This window comes from Orcinus orca, chromosome 1 (assembly GCF_937001465.1).
Source record: "Orcinus orca chromosome 1, mOrcOrc1.1, whole genome shotgun sequence".
Lineage (NCBI taxonomy): Eukaryota > Metazoa > Chordata > Mammalia > Artiodactyla > Delphinidae > Orcinus > Orcinus orca.
In genome coordinates this window covers 159,841,579-159,864,136 of record NC_064559.1, presented here as the reverse complement: position 1 = coordinate 159,864,136, position 22,558 = coordinate 159,841,579, and the positions used below count along the sequence as shown (strand labels likewise).

Genomic DNA, 22,558 nt, shown 5'->3' with positions numbered 1-22,558 from the left:
CCTAATTTATCCCTCCCCCTCCCCCACCTTTCCCCTTTGGTAACTGTAATTTTGTTTTCTATGTCTGTGAGTCTGTTTCTGTTTTGTAAGTAAGTTCATTTGTGTCACTCTTTTTAGATTACACATATATGTGATATCATATGATAGATATTTGTCTTTCTCTGTCTGACTTACTTCACTTAGTATGATAATCTCTATGTCCATCCATGTTGCTGCAAATGCATTATTTCTTTCTTTTAGATGGCTGAGTAATATTCCATTGTATACATGTACCACATCTTCTTTATCCATTCATCTTTCTATGGACATTTAGGTTGCTTCCACGTCTTAGCTGTTGTAAATAGTGCTGCAATGACACCCAGAATTTTTCAAGACAAACATTAGATCCTCCAACTCCTAAGCACAATGGTGAGACATCAGTGGTGTGTTAGGTTTTACCTCTAAGAATCTTTGGAAACGTGCTTTGAGGTTTTGCTCTCAATTATTCATTTTGTGTCATTTACAAAGATGTAAAAAGAAAGCAGCTACTTTAAATGACTAATTGCATTGGTGAGTCCATCAGCATCTCAAACCAATCCAATTACTAAGGAGTCCAGAAAGCTACATGTGAGCAGAGGGCAAGTAAACCAATCAACCAACCACGTTTGCATAAGCCTCCGTATAGTACCTTACCTCATTTAACCCCCATAACGCAGCTAGGGTACTATATCAGTCCCATTTGTGGATGAGAAAACAGGCTTGGAGAAGGTGAGTTAGTAAATTGCCTAAAATCATACAGCTAATAAATGGCAGAGTCTCCTAAGGCCTGATTCCAAACTCTTGCTTCTAAGGGGTACAGGATCCAGACTTACCCTAAGACATACAGTTGCACTTTTTATATTTGGAGAAACTACCCTAGGAAAGTACATTTGGCTTCCACTTCTGGTTTGGCACAGACAAATGTTTCTTGGGAAAGTCATCCAACAGAGGTAGGCCTCAGTTTCCATCTTTGAGATAAAGGAGTTAAAGTACATAATCGCTAAGGTTTCTTCCAGCTCTGTGGTTCTTTTACAATCTATACCCCAGATTGCTTTTTTTTTTTTTTCATTTTAACATCTTTATTGGAGTATAATTGCTTTACAATGGTATGTTAGTTTCAGCTTCACAACAAAATGAATCAGTTATATATATATATATACATATGTTCCCATATCTTTTCCCGCTTGCGTCTCCCTCCCTCCCACCCTCCCTATCCCACCCCTCCAGGCGGTCACAAAGCACGGAGCTGATCTCCCTGTGCTATGCGGCTGCTTCCCACTAGCTATCTACCTTACGTTTGGTAGTGTATATATGTCCATGCCTCTCTCTCGCTTTGTCACCGTTTACCCTTCCCCCTCCCCATAGCCTCAAGTCCATTCTCTAGTAAGTCTGTGTCTTTATTCCTGTTTCACCCCTAGGTTTTTCATGACATTTTTTTTTTCTTAAATTCCATATATATGTGTTAGCATACGGTATTTGTCTCTCTCTTTCTGACTTACTTCACTCTGTATGACAGACTCTAGGTCTATCCACCTCATTACCAATACCTCAGTTTCGTTTCTTTTTATGGCTAATATTCCATTGTATATATGTGCCACATCTTCTTTATCCATTCATCCGATGATGGACACTTAGGTTGTTTCCATCTCTGGGCTATTGTAAATAGAGCTGCAATGAACATTTTGGTACATGACTCTTTTTGAATTATGGTTTTCTCAGGGTATATGCCCAGTAGTGGGATTGCTGGGTCATATGGTAGTTTTATTTGTAGTTTTTTAAGGAACCTCCATACTGTTCTCCACAGTGGCTGTATCAATTTACATTCCCACCAACAGTGTAAGAGTGTTCCCTTTTCTCCACACCCTCTCCAGCATTTATTGTTTCTAGATTTTTTGATGATGACCATTCTGACTGGTGTGAGATGATATCTCATTGTAGTTTTGATTTGCATTTCTCTAATCATTAGTGATGTTGAGCATTCTTTCATGTGTTTGTTAGCACTCTGTATATCTTCTTTGGAGAAATTTCCATTTAGGTCTTCTGCCCATTTTTGTATTGGGTTGTTTGTTTTTTTGTTATTGAGTTGCATGAGCTGCTTATAAATTTTGGAGATTAATCCTTCGTCAGTTGCTTCATTTGTAAATATTTTCTCCCATTCTGAAGGTTGTCTTTTGGCCTTCGTTCTGGCTTCCGTTGCTGCGCAAAAGCTTTTAAGTTTCATTAGGGCCCATTTGTTTACTTTTGTTTTTATTTCCATTTCTCTAGGAGTTGGGTCAAAAAGGACCTTGCTGTGATTTATGTCATAGAGTGTCCTGCCTTTGTTTTCCTCTAAGAGTTTGATAGTTTCTGGCCTTAGATTTAGGTCTTTAATCCATTTTGAGCTTATTTTTGTGTATGGTGTTAGGGAGTGATCTAATGTCATACTTTTACATGTAGCTGTCTAGTTTTCCCAGCACCACTTATTGAAGAGGCTGTCCTTTCTCCATTGTACATTCCTGCCTCCTTTATCAAAGATAAGGTGACCATATGTGCGTGGGTTTATCTCTGGGCTTTCTATCCTGTTCCATTGATCTATATTTCTGTTTTTGTGCCAGTACCATACTGTCTTGATTACTGTAGCTTTGTAGTATAGTCTGAAGTCAGGAAGCCTGATTCCTCCAGCTCCGTTTTTCATTCTCAAGATTGCTTTGGCTATTCGGGGTCTTTTGTGTTTCCATACAAATTGTGAAATTTTTTGTTCTAGTTCTGTGAAAAATGCCAGTGGTAGTTTGATAGGCATTGCATTGAATCTGTAGATTGCTTTGGGTAGTAGAGTCATTTTCACAATGTTGATTCTTCCAATCCAAGAACATGGTATATCTCTCCATCTATTTGTATCATCTTTAATTTCTTTCATCAGTGTCTTATAATTTTCTGCATACAGGTCTTTTGTCTCCTAGGTAGGTTTATTCCTAGATATTTTATTCTTTTTGTTGCAATGGTAAATGGGAGTGTTTTCTTGATTTCACTTTCAGATTTTTCATCCTTAGTGTATAGGAATGCCAGAGATTTCTGTGCATTAATTTTGTATCCTGCCACTTTACCAAATTCATTGATTAGCTCTAGTAGTTTTCTGGTAGCATCTTTAGGATTCTCTATGTATAGTATCATGTCATCTGCAAAGAGTGACAGCTTTACTTCTTCTTTTCCGATTTGGATTCCTTTTATTTCCTTTTCTTCTCTGATTGCTGTGGCTAAAACTTCCAAAAGTATGTTGAATAAGAGTGGTGAAAGTGGGCAACCTTGTCTTGTTCCTGATCTTAGTGGAAATGCTTTCAGTTTTTCACCATTGAGGATGATGTTGGCTGTGGGTTTGTCATATATGGCCTTTATTATGTTGAGGAAAGTTCCCTCTATGCCTACTTTCTGCAGGGTTTTTATCATAAATGGGTGTTGAATTTTGTCAAAAGCTTTCTCTGCATCTATTGAGATGATCATATGGTTTTTCTCCTTCAATTTGTTAATATGGTGTATCACGTTGATTGATTTGCATATATTGAAGAATCCTTGCATTCCTGGAATAAAACCCACTTGATCATGGTGTATGATCCGTTTAATGTGCTGTTGGTTTCTGTTTGCTAGTATTTTGTTGAGGATTTTTGCATCTATGTTCATCAGTGATATTGGCCTGTAGTTTTCTTTCTTTGTGACATCCTTGTCTGGTTTTGGTATCAGGGTGATGGTGGCCTCGTAGAATGAGTTGGGGAGTGTTCCTCCCTCTGCTATATTTTGGAAGAGTTTGAGAAGGATGGGTGATAGCTCTTCTCTAAATGGTTGATAGAATTCGCCTGTGAAGCCATCTGGTCCTGGGCTTTTGCTTGTTGGAAGATTTTTAATCACAGTTTCAATTTCAGTGCTTGTGATTGGTCTGTTCATATTTTCTATTTCTTCCTGATTCAGTCTTGGCAGGTTGTGTCTTTCTAAGAATTTGTCCATTTCTTCCAGATTGTCCATTTTATTGGCATAGAGTTGCTTGTAGTAATCTCTCATGATCTTTTGTATTTCTGCAGTGTCAGTTGTTACTTCTCCTTTTTCATTTCTAATTCTATTGATTTCAGTCTTCTCCCTTTTTTTCTTGAGGAGTCTGGCTAATGGTTTATCAATTTTGTTTATCCTTTCAAAGAACCAGCTTTTAGTTTTATTTATCTTTGCTATCGTTTCCTTCATTTCCTTTTCATTTATTTCTGATCTGATTTTTATGATTTCTTTCCTTCTGCTAACTTTGGGGTTTTTTTGTTCTTCTTTCTCTAATTGCTTTAGGTGCAAGGTTAGGTTGTTTATTCGAGATGTTTCCTGTTTCTTAAGGTAGGATTGTATTGCTATAAACTTCCCTCTTAGAACTGCTTTTGCTGAATCCCATAGATTTTGAGTCGTCGTGTCTCCATTGTCATTTGTTTCTAGGTATTTTTTGATTTCCTCTTTGATTTCTTCAGTGATCACTTCGTTATTAAGTAGTGTATTGTTTAGCCTCCATGTGTTTGTATTTTTTACAGATCTTTTCCTGTAATTGATATCTAGTCTCATAGCGTTGTGGTCGGAAAAGATACTTGATACAATTTCAATTTTCTTAAATTTACCAAGCTTTGATTTGTGACCCAAGATATGATCTATCCTGGAGAATGTTCCATGAGCACTTGAGAAAAATATGTATTCTGTTGTTTTTGGATGGAATGTCCTATAAATATCAATTAAGTCCATCTCGTTTAATGTATCATTTAAAGCTTGTGTTTCCTTATTTATTTTCATTTTGGATGATCTGTCCATTGGTGAAAGTGGGGTGTTAAAGTCCCCTACTATGAATGTGTTACTGTCGATTTCCCCTTTTATAGCTGTCAGTATTTGCCTTATGTATTGAGGTGCTCCTATGTTGGGTGCATAAATATTTACAATTGTTATATCTTCTTCCTGGATCGATCCCTTGATCATTATGTAGTGTCCTTCTTTGTCTCTTCTAATAGTCTTTATTTTAAAGTCTATTTTGTCTGATATGAGAATTGCTACTCCAGCTTTCTTTTGGTTTCCATTTGCATGAAATACCTTTTTCCATCCCCTTACTTTCAGTCTGTATGTGTCTCTAGGTCTGAAGTGGGTCTCTTGTAGACAGCAAATATATGGGTCTTGTTTTTGTATCCATTCAGCCAATCTGTGTCTTTTGGTGGGAGCATTTAGTCCATTTACATTTAAGGTAATTATCGATGTGTGTGTTCCCATTCCCATTTTCTTAATTGTTTGGGGTTCGTTATTGTAGGTCTTTTCCTTCTTTTGTGTTTCTTGCCTAGAGAAGTTCCTTTAGCAGTTGTTGTAGAGCTGGTTTGGTGGTGCTGAACTCTCTCAGCTTTTGCTTGTCTGTAAAGGTTTTAATTTCTCCATCAAATCTGAATGAGATCCTTGCTGGGTAGAGTAATCTTGGTTGCACGTTTTTCTCCTTCAACACTTTCAATGTGTCCTGCCAGTTCCTTCTGGCTTGCAGAGTTTCTGCTGAAAGATCAGCTGTTAACCTTATGGGGATTCCCTTGTGTGTTATTTGTTGTTTTTCCCTTGCTGCTTTTAATATGTTTTCTTTGTATTTAATTTTTGACAGTTTGATTAATATGTGTCTTGGCGTATTTCTCCTTGGATTTATCCTGTATGGGACTCTCTGTGCTTCCTGGACTTGATTAACTATTTCCTTTCCCATATTAGGGAAGTTTTCAACTATAATCTCTTCAAATATTTTCTCAGTCCCTTTATTTTTCTCTTCTTCTTCTGGAACCCCTATAATTCGAATGTTGGTGCGTTTAATGTTGTCCCAGAGGTCTCTGAGACTGTCCTCAGTTCTTTTCATTCTTTTTTCTTTATTCTGCTCTGCAGTAGTTATTTCCACTATTTTATCTTCCAGGTCACTTATCCGTTCTTCTGCCTCAGTTATTCTGCTATTGATCCCATCTAGAGTATTTTTCATTTCATTTATTGTGTTGTTCATCATTGTTTGTTGCATCTTTAGTTCTTCTAGGTCCTTGTTAACTGTTTCTTGCATTTTGTCTATTCTGTTTCCAAGATTTTGGATCATCTTTACTATCATTATTCTGAATTCTTTTTCAGGTAGACTGCCTATTTCCTCTTCATTTGTTAGGTCTGGTGGGTTTTTATCTTGCTCCTTCATCTGCTGTGTGTTTTTCTGTCTTTTCGTTTTGCTTCTCTTACTGTGTTTGGGGTCTCCTTTTTGCAGGCTGAAGGTTCGTAGTTCCTGTTGTTTTTTGTGTCTGTCCCCAGTGGCTAAGGTTGGTTCAGTGGGTTGTGTAGGCTTCCTGGTGGAGGGTACTAGTGCCTGTGTTCTGGTGGATGAGGCTGGATCTTGTCTTTCTGGTGGGCAGGTCCACGTCTGGTGGTGTGTTTTGGGGTGTCTGTAGACTTATTATGATTTTGGGCAGCCTCTCTGCTAATGGGTGGGGTTTTGTTCCTGTCTTGCTAGTTGTTTGGCATAGGATGTCCAGCACTGTAGCTTGCTGGTCGTTGAGTGAAGCTGAGTGCTGGAGTTGAGATGGAGATCTCTGGGAGATTTTCGCCGTTTGATATTATGTGCAGCTGGGAGGCCTCTTGTGGACCAGTGTCCTGAAGTTGGCTCTCCCACCTCAGAGGCACAGCACTAACTCCTGGCTGCAGCACCAAGAGCCTTTTATCCACACCGCTTCTTAATTTGGGATGATCCGTTGTCTATTCAGGTGTTCCAGAGCTGCAGGTACATCAAGTTGATTGTGGAGCTTTAATCGGCTGCTTCTGAGGCTGCTGGGAGAGATTTCCCTTTCTCTTCTTTTTCTCACAGCTCCCAGGGGCTCAGCTTTGGATTTGGCCCTGCCTGTGCTTGTAGGTCGCCGGAGGGCATCTGTTCTTTGCTCAGACAGGACGGGGTTAAAGGAGCCGCTGATGCGGAGGCTCTGGCTCACTCATGCCGGGGTGGGGGGGGTGGGGGGGGGTGGGGGGGGCGGGTAGGGGGGTCACGGAGTGCGGGACGGGCCTGCGGCGGCAGAAGCCGGCGTGATGTTGCTAGCCTGAGGCGCGCCGTGCGTTCTCCCGGGGGAGTTGTCCCTGGATCCCGGGACCCTGGCAGTGGCGGGCTGCACAGGCTCCCCGGAAGGGGGTGTGGATAGTGACCTGTGTTCACACACAGGCTTCTTGGTGGCGGCAGCAGCGGCCTTAGCGTCTCATGTCTGTCTCTGGGGTCCGCACTTTTAGCCGCGGCTCGCGCCCATCCCTGGAGCTCCTTTAAGCAGTGCTCTTAATCCCCTCTCCTCACGCACCAGGAAACAAAGAGGGAAGAAAAAGTCTCTTGCCTCTTCGGCAGGTCCAGACTTTTCCCCGGACTCCCTCCCTCCCTCCCTCCCGGCTAGCTGCAGTGCACTAACGTCCTGCAGGCTGTGTTCTTGCTGCCAACCTCAGTCCTCTCCCGGCGCTCCGACAGAAGCCGGAACCTCAGCTCCCAGCCCCGCCCGCCCCGGCGGGCGAGCAGACAAGCCTCTCGGCTGGTGAGTGCTGGTCGGCCCCGATCCTCTGCGCTGGAATCTCTCCGCTTTGCCCTCCGCACCCCTGTTGCTGTGCTCTCCTCCGCGGCCCCGAAGCTCCCCCACTCCGCCACCCGCAGTCTCGGCCCGCGAAGGGGCTTCCTAGTGTGTGGACACTTTTCCTCCTTCACAGCTGCCTCCCGCTGGTGCAGGACCCGTCCCTATCCTTTTGTCTCTGTTTATTTTTTTCTTTTGCCCTAACCAGGTACGTGGGGGGTTCCTTGCCTTTTGGGAGGTCTGAGGTCTTCTGCCAGCGTTCAGTAGGTGCTCTGTAGGAGTTGTTCCATGCGTAGATGTATTTCTGGTGTATCTGTGGGGAGGAAGGTGATCTCCGCGTCTTACTCTTCCGCCATCTTCCCGGAAGTCTCTGCTGGAAGATTTTTAATCATAGTTTCAATTTCATTACTTGTTATTGTTCTGTTCATATTTTCCATTTTTTCCTGGTTCAGTCTTGGAAGGTTATACCTTTCTAAGAATTTGTCCATTTCTTCCAGGTTGTGTCTATTTTATTGGCATAGAGTTGCTTGTAGTAGTCTTAGGATGCTTTGTATTTCTGCAGTGTCTCTTGTAACTTCTCCTTTTTCATTTCTAATTTTATTGATTTGAGTCCTCTCCCTCTTTTTCTTGATAAATGTGGCTAATGGTTTATCAATTTTATCTTCTCAAAGAACCAGCTTTTACTTTTATTGATCTTTGCTATGTTTTCTTTGTTTCTATTTCATTGTTTTGTGCTCTGAACTTTATGATTTCTTTCCTTCTGCTAACTTAGGTTTTTGTTTGTTCTTCTTTCTCTAGCTCTTTTAGGTGTAAGGTTAGATTGTTTATTTGGGATTTTTCTTGTTTCTTGAGGTAGGCTTGTATAGCTATAAACTTCCCTCTTATGACTGCTTTGGCTGCATCCCATAGGTTTTGGATCACCATATTTTCATTGTCATTTGCCTCTAGGTATTTTTTGATTTCCTCTTTGATTTCTTCCGTGATCTCTTGGTTATTAGTAACGTATTGTTTAGCCTCCATGTGTATGTGTTTTTTACTTTTTTTCCCCTGTGGTTGATTTCTAATCTCATAGCGTTGCGATCAGAAAAGATGCTTGATATGATTTCAGTTTTCTTAAATTTACTGAGGCTTGATTTGTGACCCAAGATGTGATCTATCCTGGAGAATGTTCTGTGCGCACTTGAGAAGAAAGTGTAATCTGCTGTTTTGGGATGGAATGTCCTATAAATATCAATTAAATCTATCTGGTCTATTGTGTCATTTAAAGCTTCTGTTTCCTTAGGAATTTTCTGTTTGGATGGTCTGTCCATTGATGTGAGTGAGGTGTTAAAGTCCCCCAATATCATTGTGTTATTGTCGATATCCTCTTTTATAGCTGTTAGCAGCTGCCTTATGTATTGAGGTTCTCCTATGTTGGGTGCTTTTATATTTATAATTGTTATATCTTCTTCTTGGATCGATCCCTGGATCATTATGTAGTGTCCTTCCTTGTCTCTTGTAACATTCTTTATTTTAAAGTCTATTTTATCTGATATGATATTGCTACTCCAGCTTTCTTTTGATTTCCATTTGAATGGAATATCTTTTTCCATCCCCTCACTTTCAGTGTGCATGTGTCCCTGGGTCTGAAGTGGGTCTCCTGTAGACAGCATATATATGGGTCTTGTTTTTGTATCCATTCAGTGAGTCTGTGTCTTTTGGTTGGAGCATTTAATCCATTCACATTTAAGGTAATTATCAATATGTATGTTCCTGTTACCATTTTCTTAGTTGTTTTGAGTTTGTTTTTGTAGGTCCTTTTCTTCTGTTGTGTTTCCCACTTAGAGAAGTTCCTTTAGCATTTGTTGTAGAGCTGGTTTGGTGGTGCTGAATTCTTTTAGCTTTTGCCTGTCTGTAAAGCTTTTGATTTCTCCATCGAATCTGGATGAGATCTTTGCTGGGTAGAGTAATCTTGGTTGCAGGTTCTTCCCTTTCATCACTTTAAATATGTCATGCCACTCCCTTCTGGCTTGTAGAGTTTCAGCTGAGAAATCAGCTGTTAACCTTATGAGAGTTCCCTTGTATGTTACTTGTCATTTTTTCCTTGCTGCTTTCAATTATTTTTCTTTGTTTTTAATTTTTGCCAATTTGATTACTCTGTGTCTTGGCCTGTTTCTCCTTGGGTTTATCCTGTATGGGACTCTCTGCGCTTCCTGGACTTGGGTGGCTATTTCCTTTCCCATGTTAGGGAGGTTTTCAACTATAATCTCTTCCAATGTTTACCTGGGTCCTTTCTCTCTCTTCTCCTTCTGCGACCACTATATTGCAAATGTTGTTGCATTTAATGTTGTCTGAGAGCTCTCTTCGGCTGTCTTCATTTCTTTTCATTCTTTTTTCTTTATTCTGTTCCGCAGCAGTGAATTCCACCGTTCTGTCTTCTAGGTCATTTATCCATCCTTCTGCCTCAGTTATTCTGCTATTGATTCCTCTAGGGTAGTTTTCATTTCAGTTATTGTATTGTTCATCTCTGTTTGTTTGTTCTTTAATTCTTCTAGGTCTTTTTTAAACATTTCTTGCGTCTTCTTTTTTTAAATTTATTTATTTATTTATTTTTGGCTGTGTTGGGTCTTCGTTTCTGTTCGAGGGCTTTCTCTAGTTGTGGCAAGCGGGGGCCACTCTTCATTGCGGTGTGCGGGCCTCTCACTGTCGCGGCCTCTCTTGTTGTGGAGCACAAGCTCCAGACACACAGGCTCAGTAGTTGTGACTCATGGGCCTAGTTGCTTCGTGGCATGAGGGATCCTCACAGACCAGGCCCAAATCCGTGTTCCCTGCATTGGCAGGCAGGTTCTCAACCACTGTGCCACCAGGGAAGCCCTCTTGCATCTTCTTGCTGTTTGTCTCCATTCTTTTTCCAAGGTCCTGGATCATCTTCACTGTCGTTATTCTGAATTCTTTTTCTGGAAGGTTGCCTATCTCCACTTCATTTAGTTGTTTTTCTGGGATTTTATCTTTTTCCTTCATCTGGTACATAGCCCTCTGCCTTGTCATCTTGTCTATCCTTCTGTGAATGTGGTTTTCGTTCCATGGGCTGCAGGATTGTAGTTCTTCTTGCTTCTGCTGTCTGACCTCTGGTGGATGAGGCTATCTAAGAGTCTTGTACAAGTTTCTTTTTTTTTTTGCGGTACCCGGGCCTCTCACTGTTTGGCCTCTCCCGTTGCAGAGCACAAGCTCCGGATGCACAGGCTCAGCAGCCATGGCTCACGGGCCCAGCCGCTCCATGGCGTGTGGGATCTTCCTGGACTGGGGCACGAACCCGTGTCCCTTGCATCGGCAGGCGGACTCTCAACCACTGCGCCACCAGGGAAACCCTTGTACAAGTTTCTTGATGGGAGGGACTGGTGGTGGGTAGAGCTGGCTGTTGCTCTGTACATATCTTTTCATATATGAAAATAACTTTTCCCCAGTGCCAGTGCCCTTCCTGCCACTCAGTTAACTCTGTGCCTGCTAAGCTTCTGTCTATTCCTCTAGACCCACCCACCCATCTCCAAGAAGGGATGATCACGTCTTGCTTTATGCCTACATCCATCATACAGCAATGCAGTTATTTGTTTCCAAGACTGTGTCACTTATTAGAGTTCCAGGTGCTTGAGTGCAGGAGCCAAATCTGACTAAATAAAAATAATACTAGTAAAGTGACTTTCAGAGAATGGGTATCTGGAACATAGTTGGTGCTCAGTACATGGCAGCTGTGGTGATGATGGTAATGAAAATTCCTGTTTCCTCATCAGTTGCACAATGACTGCTGAATAAGTGAATAAATTGATAGATATAACACATAGCTATTATACTTTTACTGGAGTATTTCTTGGTCTGGGGATTCTATTTTGTGAAGCCCTGTTAATTGGATTTAAAATTGCATAGGATCAAAAATAAGTTACTTACCCTATGGCTTTCCCCCTACATCCCCATATCCTTAATAATGGTTTCTAATTATTAATAGGACAGGCTTTTGGACTTAAACAGATTTGGTTATAAATACTGGCTGTAAATATATTGGTCAAATTCCTTAAACTCATTAATCCCCAGTTTCTCCATCTGTATAATGAGGTAATAATGCATTCCTCTACTGATTTGTGTGAAATAATGTATTTAAGGCATATATGTATGTTTGTGTGTAGTGTATATGCCTTGTATGTTGTGAGCATTTATAAATGGTATTGTTACAAAGTAGTTATAAAATATCAATATAAAAAAAACAAAATGGAAATCACCTTAAATCCCACCAAAGATACCATCATTGTTGATATTTAGTAGAGATACTCATAGAGCTTTCTTTAGACTCCGAAGCTTTTACGTAAATGAAAACAATGTGAAAAATAGATTACATGGTATTTTGTCACTTACTTTTTGCACTCAATAAGGTTATCTTTTTATGGCAATGGATTTAGATCTGTATCATCCTCCTTCACCCTTTTTTTTTTTTTTTTTTTTTTTTTTTTTTTGCCGTACGCGGGCCTCTCACTGTTGTGGCCTCTCCCATTGCGGAGCACAGGCTCCGGACGCGCAGGCTCAGCGGCCATGGCTCACGGGCCCAGCCGCTCCGCGGCATGTGGGACCCTCCTGGACCGGGGCACGAACCCATGTCCCCTGCATCGGCAGGCGGACTGTCAACCACTGCGCTACCAGGGAAGCCCTCCTTCACCTTTTAATAGCACAGTTTTCCATTTATTGATGTATTAAGACAACTATAATAAACCTTTTGTTGATGAATGTATAGTTTTTTCTATTTTTTTCCATTATAAGTTATAGCCACGATAGGCATTTTGACACCTTGATTTCTTTCTTTTTTTTTTTTGCGGTACGCTGGCCTGTCACTGTTGTGACCTCTCCGACTGTGGAGCATAGGCCCCGGACGCACAGGCTCAGCGGCCATGGTTCATGGGCCCAGCCGCTCCGTGACATGTGGGATCTTCCCAGACCAGGGCACGAACCTGTGTCCCCTGCATCGGCAGGCAGACTCTCAACCACTGTGCCACCAGGGAAGCCCACACCTTGATTTTTAATCTTTTTAGGATAAATTCTTAGAGGTGGAATTGTAATTAAATTTTTTTTTTTTTGGTTGCATTGGGTCTTTGTTGCTGCTCGTGGACTTTCTCTAGTTGCAGTGAGTGGGGGCTACTCTTTGTTGAGGTGTGCAGGCTTCTCATTGTGGTGTCTTCTCATTGTGGTGGCTTCTCTTGTTGCGAAGCATGGGCTCTAGGCACAAGGGCTCAGTAGTTGTGGGCCGCAGGCTCAGTAGTTGTGGCACACGGGCTTGGTTGCTCCATGGCATGTGGGATCTTCCTGGACCAGGGCTCGAACCCACGTCCCCTGCATTGGCAGGAGGATTCTTAACCACTGCACCACCAGGGAAGTCCTTGGAATTGTTAGATTAAAAAATAAAGTGTAAGAAGATCCATCAAGTTATAAAACTTATGATTTGTTTTTTTTTTCTCTACATGTGTATTGTAGTCAGTGAGAGTTAATTTAAGAAAAACGTTAACCTGTAGATTCTAATGTCTTGAAATGTAAAGTTTAGAATATATTTACAAGTGAATTAGGGAGAACTCTCAGATTTCATCAGCAATTTCAGTTACCTGAATTCTAACTCAATTTTTTAATAATAATTTATTACTGTTCATAATAAATCATCCTATTTAATAAAAGCATGGACAAAGGGTGTGTTTTTGAGCATAATATATTTTAACATATTCAAACCTCAGGCAAATCTGTTGCTTGATCTAAATTTTAATTTTTGTAGAATTAATATTTCTAATCTAAGCTTAAGTTAATTAACTTTTACTTCCAATTTGGTACATTTTTGAGTAGATTTAATTGAGCTGCTCTCCAGCATAAATTTATATTCATGTTCAGTTTAACTATGGAAAATTAAGAATAGTTGAAAAGCTTCCTCTTCATGATATTTTTGAATAATTAATTTTATTGAAACAAATCTCATTAAGGACTTCTAAAGTGAAAGTTTATGTAGTATAACAAAAGGATTTATATCTGTTTACTTTTGCTGAATCATTGCTGGATTAACCTAATTCTACTTCTTCTACAAACTATAAAATATTGCAATTAAATATTCCATCTCTGTACCTGAATATAGAGGGTTTACCTCAAATCAGTGTTTTTTGTTTTTTGTTGCCCCCCCTGCCCTGAGTAGCAGAAACCAACCCCTGAGGGGAAATATGGATCAAAGTGAAAACCCATTATAATATGATGTAAGTTTTCCAAATACAGATGTTTCTTATTTGGAGCTATTGTCTTCAGTATGTAGAACTGCTGTAAGTTGCTCCTGAATGACATTTCATTCAGTTGGAAATTCAGAACTTAGGAAAAGATGAGCTAACTTACCCATGATAAAATATTAGTGTCATTCGGGACCAGAGATCATAGAGCTGAGATAGAAGTTACTGACCTTGTGGAGGATCTCAGAAAGGCCTTTTTTTGTCAGTAATCAGAAGAGGAAGCCAAACACAGATAAGAAAACCAGAATTGTAGATCAAGAGTATAAAAAGCTCCTTCATACAGAAAGTATATAAAGTATATAAAGCTCCTTTAAACCCCCAGAAAAGAGAGAATCTTGATGGTCCCAGTCTGTGTCATATGTCCTCCAGCTTCAGCCTGGAGTGGCACGACAAACAATACTAACTTGGCTGTCAACCAGTATGGATGGCGTTTGTGATAGGAAGGTTGGAAGGACCATCCCTGGCAAAGGAAGTGGTTGTGTGCTAGCAACAATCCCCAAAGTCTCTACTACATCTTTTCTCATTTAGTAATATGGAAATCAAGATGGAGTATCATAAAATACACCTCCCATAGTCATGGCTGGGTGAACGTGGGAAAAGATATTATTTATCACCCAAACTTGGTTACTTTTGAGAGGGAGCATTATAAATAATGGGAACAACGTGCATAAACTGGACTGTCCCAGACTTAGAATATATGGTTACCCTTTAATGGAAGAGTTGTACGTCTCAGATTTTAAGATAATAAATAGACTATTTGGGGGGAGTTGGAATAACAAGTCAGGACTAAGGATAGTTCTTCTTGCAATTATTAGTTAGTATCAAAGATAAGGATATATCTAAATAATTTATTATTTTTTCTGTATATCATTGAGTTGCCTTTGAAAGGAGAAACTTTGGGCAAGCACTTAGTTTCTCTACTTCTCAGTTTACTGGAAGTATATGGAAAATAATAATGTGTTTTCCAATCTCTAGATAATCTGAGTGATCACATATTCTGAAAGGATGAAATTTTTTAACTGTTTTCCTTTGGCTTGGGTCAGAAAAAAACTTAAAAGTTAGTCAATCTTTGTCTATTTGTATAATGAAGAAAAAGTGAAATAAGTATATATTACTGTTCAGGGTGTAGCTTGTTTGCTCAAAAGGAAAGGTGCAGTCTTACAGAACTGCATACTGCATTAGGGATTTCAAAAGCCTATCAGGTCTTGCCTCTATGCATTGTGGTAAAATGCTTGATTCTGACTTGTGTATCTCAAAATTCCAGGACCTAAGATGGTAGGTGTTCAGCTCAGAGTTTATTTAATAGACACCTTTACAAAGATGACTTTAGAAATCAGCTGATTTTTTTTTTTTTTTTTTTTTTTGGTGATACGCGGGCCTCTCACTGTTGTGGCCTCTCCCGTTGTGTAGCACAGGCTCCGGACATGCAGGCTCAGCGGCCATGGCTCACGGGCCCAGTGGCTCCGCGGCATGTGGGATCTTCCCGGACCGGGGCACGAACCCGTGTCCCCTGCATCGGCAGGCAGACTCTCAACCACTGCGCCACCAGGGAAGCCCGAAATCAGCTGATTTTTATGTGCACCATACGGATGATAATACCTCTAGGTGTGCCTTAGGAAAACAGGGTTTTCGACTAATAGCTAAATCACCTTGGGCAAATTACTCAAGGTCTTGGAGTACCAGTTTCATAATCTGGTGACAGTACATAACACCTGGTTATTCTGAGATTTAACTGAGATCCTGTGCGTTAAGAGCTTTGCAGAGTGTTTGGCATGGAGAAAGCACTCAGTGGCTTGTAGTTATTATTAATTAGAATTAACCTGAAAAACTTCCAGGAGGTACAAAATGCTTTCTTTCTGTCTATGCTATACTTAGAAGACGTCCTCCATCTGTTGTTTAAACAATAGTGCCCTCAGAAAACAGCACCTTCTCAGAAATAGGAAAAGTGACAGTCTGAAGTTAATTTGCATAAAATGCATCATATTCTTTCTAATTACTTACTGAATTTTCTCTGGAATGGGTGTCCTTAGAAATGAAGAAATATAAAAAACCTGCTTATGTCATTGGAAGCTATATACCTTTTGTTTAAATAGTGAAATTGTTTTGTATACAATAAGATCTAAGAAAACACAGAAGAGATCTTCCTCTCCTGAAACTCAGAGGGCTGCTAATGTGACATTTCTGAAGCCAGAAAAGAGACTTTGTCTTGGATTATTTTTATCCGGAGATCTGCATTTTTCCTTTTAGATTTAATCCAGTAAAATAAGGTTTCACTCTATCTTGAGTTTCCTGTTCTGTTCCCAGTTTTCCACTGAGTAGCAGAGTCTCTCTAGAGGCCCCTGATCATTGGCAGGGAGCAGCTGCCTTAGCAGTAAATGCCACAGTTGTTGGCACTGGAAAAAACATTGCCAGCAACCAAGCTGCCTCGCCTTTCTACTGCCAGGGCCTCTGAATATTCAGAAACAGCACCAGGAAAGACTTACAACTTTAGCTTTACTCTTAGGTAAATTGAAATTAATGACTTGCTTTCTTCATTTGGGCTATGATTTTTTTCCTCTTAGAATAATACTGCCATGGATTCCATTCTATCAAAATGGAGCATCACAGCTAAAAGACAGGCATATCCATAAACATGAAACAGCTCAATTTTCTGTATGTTCAAGCTTTTGCTAATCAAAAAAACTTTTTTTTTTTTTAAACTTCAATCACTTTGAAGGCTGGAGCCCACCTCAGAGAAAGCATCTCAGCAGTTGATTAATGGAAGTGTTACTTCCATTCAGGGCTCTGTGATTCAGTGCATCCTCACTGAGCACCATTGTATGCAAGCTGCGTATGAAGGGTGGGGAATACCAAGGAAAGGACACCAGTTCCTGCCCTCAAGGAGTTTAGCTCTGTTCAATAAATGTTATATGCCTGCATGGATGCTTTCCACCTGACAGGGGTTGACTTTACCATGCAGGTGAGGTGCAAATGGAATAAGAGGAATTTTTTTAAACCTAGTGCCATAGAATTCAAAGACAAGAAGATTTGATAGGTCGTGGTTTAGGAAAGACTTTCTTAAAGCAGAGGCCAGGCACTGTGGGGAAAATATTCACACATAATCACCTGAGTGCCAGGCGTTGGATCAAGCATAGTCCATGTGTCGTCTCATTTTAAAATTGTGATTTAAACTTTCTGATTTGCAGTTCATTATCCGTTAAAGAGATTGAAAACTATGGTTAGCAAAAAAGGTGATCATGCTAGACATACTATGTTGTAGCCAGGCTTTGTCACTTAATACATTTTTGATATTTCTTATGTCATTAAGTATGCTTTTTCACATCACTCTTAATGACTACATGACTTTAACTATTTCCCTTATAACTACGTTAGGTAAGAAGATGTAAATATAAGAAAAATAAAACCATAAAAGTATTAGGAGAAAATATGTTATCTAGAGGGTGGGTGCTTAAAAAATGATTTTTTTTTAGAGCAGGAAAATTGAGAGGAAGGTAAAGAGATTTCCTATGGACCCCCCTATCCCCAAACATGCACAGCCTCCCTCATTACCAACATCCCCGTCCAGAGTGGTGCATTCGTTACAACTGATGAACCTATATTGACCCATCGTAATCACTCAAAGTCCGTAAGTTTACATTAGCGCTCACTCTGGGTGTTGTACATTCTGTAGGTTTGGACAAATGTATAATGGCATGTATCCATCATCATAGTACCGTACAGAGGGTGGGCACATTTTTAAATACATCATGTTAAAAAGGCAGAAATCTTAACAGAAAAATGAGTAGTTTTAACACATAAAAATTTAAAATCATTTGGGTATCAAGATTACTGTAAATAAAATTTAAAGACATTATTTAATTCTCACAATAGTTTTATGAAATAGGTGCTTAGATTCCTTTTAAAGAAGAAGAAACTGAGACGCAGAGAAATGACAGTGTGGAGATCAGTGGATTTCTGGGAGATTGATTATCTTGGTGAAGAACAAAAGCTGATAAAATGAGAGGCATAGTGAAGCAGTGGTTCAAATTTAGTCTTTGCAGTAGCCTGTGATATGAGTACCAGCTTTATCACTTTCAGGTGGTGGATGAGCTTCATTTTAGACAGTTAAAAATATTATATTTTCATTCCATCCTTTGAAGTGTTTATTTCCAAATACTTTCTCATTATAGCTGTTATGACAAAAATGATACCTTTTCCAGATGTCTTCAAATGCAAAAGTTCAGAGACATCAAGGACAGACAAATTAGATGCTAATTGCATAAAGCATAAATTCCTTTTTACTATCCCTTATATAGTGTTCTATACTATCCCTTAAATAATAGAAATTATCAAGGCCTCAGTTGAAAAGGGACAGTATGACATAGATCATTACTTATTGAAGAGACAAGAGAGAAAAAGCCAAAACTGTGTGAGCTCTTATCAAATGGCTGAAATAAAATAAAAGATTGATTATGACTATCATCATACTTTAGCAGTGGGAAAATCTGGAGTGAAAAAATTTAGAGTATAAATGTTTTTAGATCATATTTAGGTGAATTCAATCAAATTAAAAATCCCACCACATCTTGGATAAGAGTGGATGCCTCATTGATTGGGTACAGTAAAATGTTTCAGTGCAATTGCTCTAATATTTGACTTAAAATGGGGATGTAATATTTACATCCTCTGGAGTAACAAAATTTATGCTATGTAATAACCTTGACACGTTTACAGAATCATATTTAATGGACACTCCAGAGCTCTGACGAATACCACAGTTTGGTCTGTTTTCTGCATTTTTTAGGAGTCTGGAAAAGCTGTAGGAAATGAAATATCTATCATAAGGTTTTTGCATCTAGCTCAACTGCTGCTGTCAAGTTTAGCAAAAGGGTCAAAAACTGTATGTTCTTTATTAACTGCATTCAAATTAGAATTTAAGAGATTTTAGCAGCTGCTTAGAATTAGTGTTTGAATCTATACTGTGAAGAATGTTAAGATTTTTAGCATTAAAGAGTCCTACATCTACCTACTTAAAAATGAATGAACTTCATTTTTTAATTCCAAGTACATACACATATACTTGTATACATGTATATATACATATATATTTTCATACAAAATATATATATATTACAATTTTACAAGTGCATTTGATTTCTTACCCCACAGATAAACAATCAGATCCTGTATGGAAGAAGTCATCAAAATGCATCTGCCATTATTAAGACTGCCCCGTCAAAGGTCAAGCTTGTTTTCATCAGGTAGGATAGATACATCTGGTTTTCTAAAACTTAAGATCTTCTCTTGAGATGTTATCATTTGTGTAAGACTATTTCATCTTTCGTTTGTTTAACAAAATCACTGTATTCTAAAAATATATTTCCCTCTTGTGACTGTCACTTCAAGAAAAGTATAGATCGTTTCGATTGTGATGTGTTCTTGTTACTTACGTTTCACATGATAGAAGTGGTCATTGAGGCTTGTACTTTTATTTCCATTTTAAAAAAATTCTTCCTGATTATCCTCTTTATAAATATGATAGAATATTCTAGCTTCTCATCCTACTGTCACCATCATTTGGTAATTTGCTGAATCATTAATGCCTTCATCAAAGAATATGCAGGAAAAAAAGAACCCAGGAAAATTTTAGAAGCTTCATATTAAGAGTGCTGGTGAGAAATACAGAGGGGAGGAGATGTGAGCTCTGCTGTCTGGAGTCGTGTGGTCCGTTTGGGGCTCCACATTTGCCCACACCTCATCTGCTAGCTGACTGAGCCCTTTTGGCTTAAGTGAGTCAGAATTGGGACTCCTCATTGGTGGTGGCCATCACCAGCAGTGGAAGGAAGCTTGATTCCCTGTTATTGGACTGAAATGACAGATGAGTCTGAATTATTCTTGGGGATGTAACTAACCCTGTATGTTAACTGTCATGCTGTTTCTTTTTGCTTTGGGCCTCAGTTATTATCTGTAAAATGGGGACTATAAAGCACTTACCTCACTCATTGTGGTGTTTCAAAAATTAGAAATGCTTACCACAGTATCCAGCATGGAGTAAAGGCTTGAAAAAATGTTAGCTGGTCCTTTATGATGGTGATGATCATTGTTTTTCTCCCCCTTCTCTATAGTTACCTGTTAGTAAGACCCGTCCACTCCCAGGAGATGGCTGGGATTAAGGGGGAGTTTTATTCCCAGATATGGGCACTAATGTAGGTGATTGAAATATTCCTTTCCATGCCATCACTTCAGCCTCACAGGCGTTGGTGCTTTGCTCCTGAAGAAATCCTACATCGATGCCCTTTTCTCTTGCTCAGTAACACTTTCTGGATTTCCAGGGGTTTTTACCCTTTTTTCTAGGGGGAGAAACCTTCCTCCTCTCATCTGTCTTTATGTATTTATTAAGACGACCACCTCTGGCTTACTCACCTTGAAGTCCTCTGTCAGACACCAATCTCTTTTTTGGGGTTTCTTGGCCCTTGCTGTTGCCAGAGGTTACAAAATTAGAGTTAGATGATGAAAACATGAACAGACTTGAGGAAAGGTCAGCCCCTCAAAAATTTAAGATGTCCATCAAGAGAAGTGCATACAAGTCAAGAGGTGAAGCCATTTAGGCTTTAGAACTTTGTGTAAAGCTGTGTGAGGATCGCATGAGAAGACGTTACATAGCACTCAGTAGAGTCTGCACATCAGTGCTCGGCACATGGTGGCAACTGCTGCAAGGGACATTATTAATGACAAACATTACTGTTACCTCTTCAGCATTTGTGGGGCCTTTATTACTCATGCCGCGTCATCCCATTTTAAAGAGAGCAAAAGAAAATTGAGTAGGATCCAAAGGAAATCATTTAATGCAATTAAGTAGTTGGGAAATAGAACCCCCCTCCTTCCAGAAAGAAAGGTTAAACGAACTGAAATTATTTAGAGTACAGAAGAGAAAGCTGAGTAGAATTTTAATAATAGTAATATACTCCCATTAATTTAGTGTCTGGTGGTTTCAATTTTGATTTTTCAGAATCAAGAAAAAAATTTGTTCAGGAAATTAATGGTGTAAGCGTGATTGAGGATGCTGCTGAATACTTATTTACTGGAAGTGATTTTAAGAAATTTAGAAGGATCAAACTACATTCAAAATATGTCATCTAATTATGAGGCTTTCTTACATGGTCATTACATTATAGTGCCTAGCCCATAGTGGGCATTCAGAAAGCTCTATTGAATAAATTTCCTTTCAGCTCCTACTGAGCAATCCAGATTATTTATTCTCCAAAGGCAACAATCATAGTAAGTTAGTTTGACTTGTTTTGTGGATTCAAAAATGCATATAGACATATAACTCATATTTTACAAAATTCCTCATACTTTAGTCCCTCTCCCTACTACTTTCTCAAATAATCTAACTTAGGGATATTTTCTATGTCTTCTTCTATAGGGGGAAAAATGATGTGGGCTTGATTCTGAACAATCTATCATATCCACTTTTAGACTATCTAAAGGGAAATGAGCTTGAATTGTATCAAGAGAGATGTACACACTGCTTACAACCTTTTGTTTTATTCAATAGATATGTATCTAATAATGTGTGTGCCAGCATTTTATTAATTAATTCATGCTTCAGTTTCCATAGGGAAGGAACTAGTCATTTGACTAAGAACTCTTACCTTGTTTTCTAAAACAAGACTGAACTCTAAGGCTTAGTGATTAAAAAAAGAAACCACAGTTCACCCTGCCTGGGCTTGAAACCTACTCTGTGATATCCCAGATTTGTGAGCTTGGTCCATTTCCTGAGCTTTAGTATGGGGATAATATAGCTATCTCTATATTTATAATGTATTTATACATGTCTAATGTATTTATACATGTAAATTGCCTGGCAATATGGACTCAACAATGGTGGCTGCTATAGTGATGAAGATGCTGGTGATGATGTTGATGGCAGAAGAAGGTGGGGAGGGAGGGAGGACAGAGGTAAAAGAGAAGGAAAGAAGTAGTTAGGGAGAAGGGAAGAGGAGGGGTAAAAAGAAGAACCACTTCTCATATATACTTTGTCTCATTCCAGAATCTTGACCAATTTTTGAGTGAAGCGCATTCACAGTTTTAGAATGCTTTAATTCACATCATAATGATTAAGCCCTGGAAGAGATAGGTACGGACATTATATACAACCATTTCTGGCAAATGTTAGAATAAGAGACAAGGACACAGCCTGCCTAAAATGTCTTTTATTTCCCTGTCTGCTGTTGTTGAGCTGCTGCTGCTTCTGCTTCTGTTTCTTCTCCGTGGTCTTCTTTTTTAAATGATGACCTGATCCTCCAACAAGGAGTAGAACGCTCTTTAATTGAGGACTGTATAAAGAGAAATCTAATTAACATCAATTAATCCCCATGTCAATAAAATGTATTATAATAGATTTTACTGAGGTAAGTGATATCAAGTAGGGTCGGAATTTAAAGCACTTAAGGAAATCAAAAAAGAAAATACTTTATTGCTCATCAGCTCTTTACATCACCAATAGGGGTATCATGGTAGATTGGTGTCCTATTCATGTGTAGTAACCTGTGCATTTTAGGTGCTATCCAACACATCATCCTCGCTTCTTCAGGCTGATTGTCTAGTTCATTACTCATTTAGATACATCTTTCAGCCTCTGCCTATAAATTACCTCTTTCAGGCTGTTGTTAAAAGAACTCTAATTTTGCCTATTTTGGAACCAAATCCTGA

The 22,558-nt window shown here is 39.3% G+C and overlaps 1 protein-coding gene across 24 annotated transcripts in view; it reads left to right on the top strand.

Moving 5' to 3' along the window:
* Nucleotides 1-22,558, top strand: part of PATJ (PATJ crumbs cell polarity complex component) — a 405,040-nt gene that overhangs the window by 232,424 nt on the left and 150,058 nt on the right. For all 24 annotated transcript variants that reach the window (XM_049696976.1, XM_049696961.1, XM_049696921.1 and 21 more), the window contains one exon: nt 19,013-19,104. In XM_049696976.1, the coding sequence (XP_049552933.1) occupies nt 19,013-19,104 (92 nt within the window). The remainder of the gene's footprint in view (nt 1-19,012; nt 19,105-22,558) is intronic.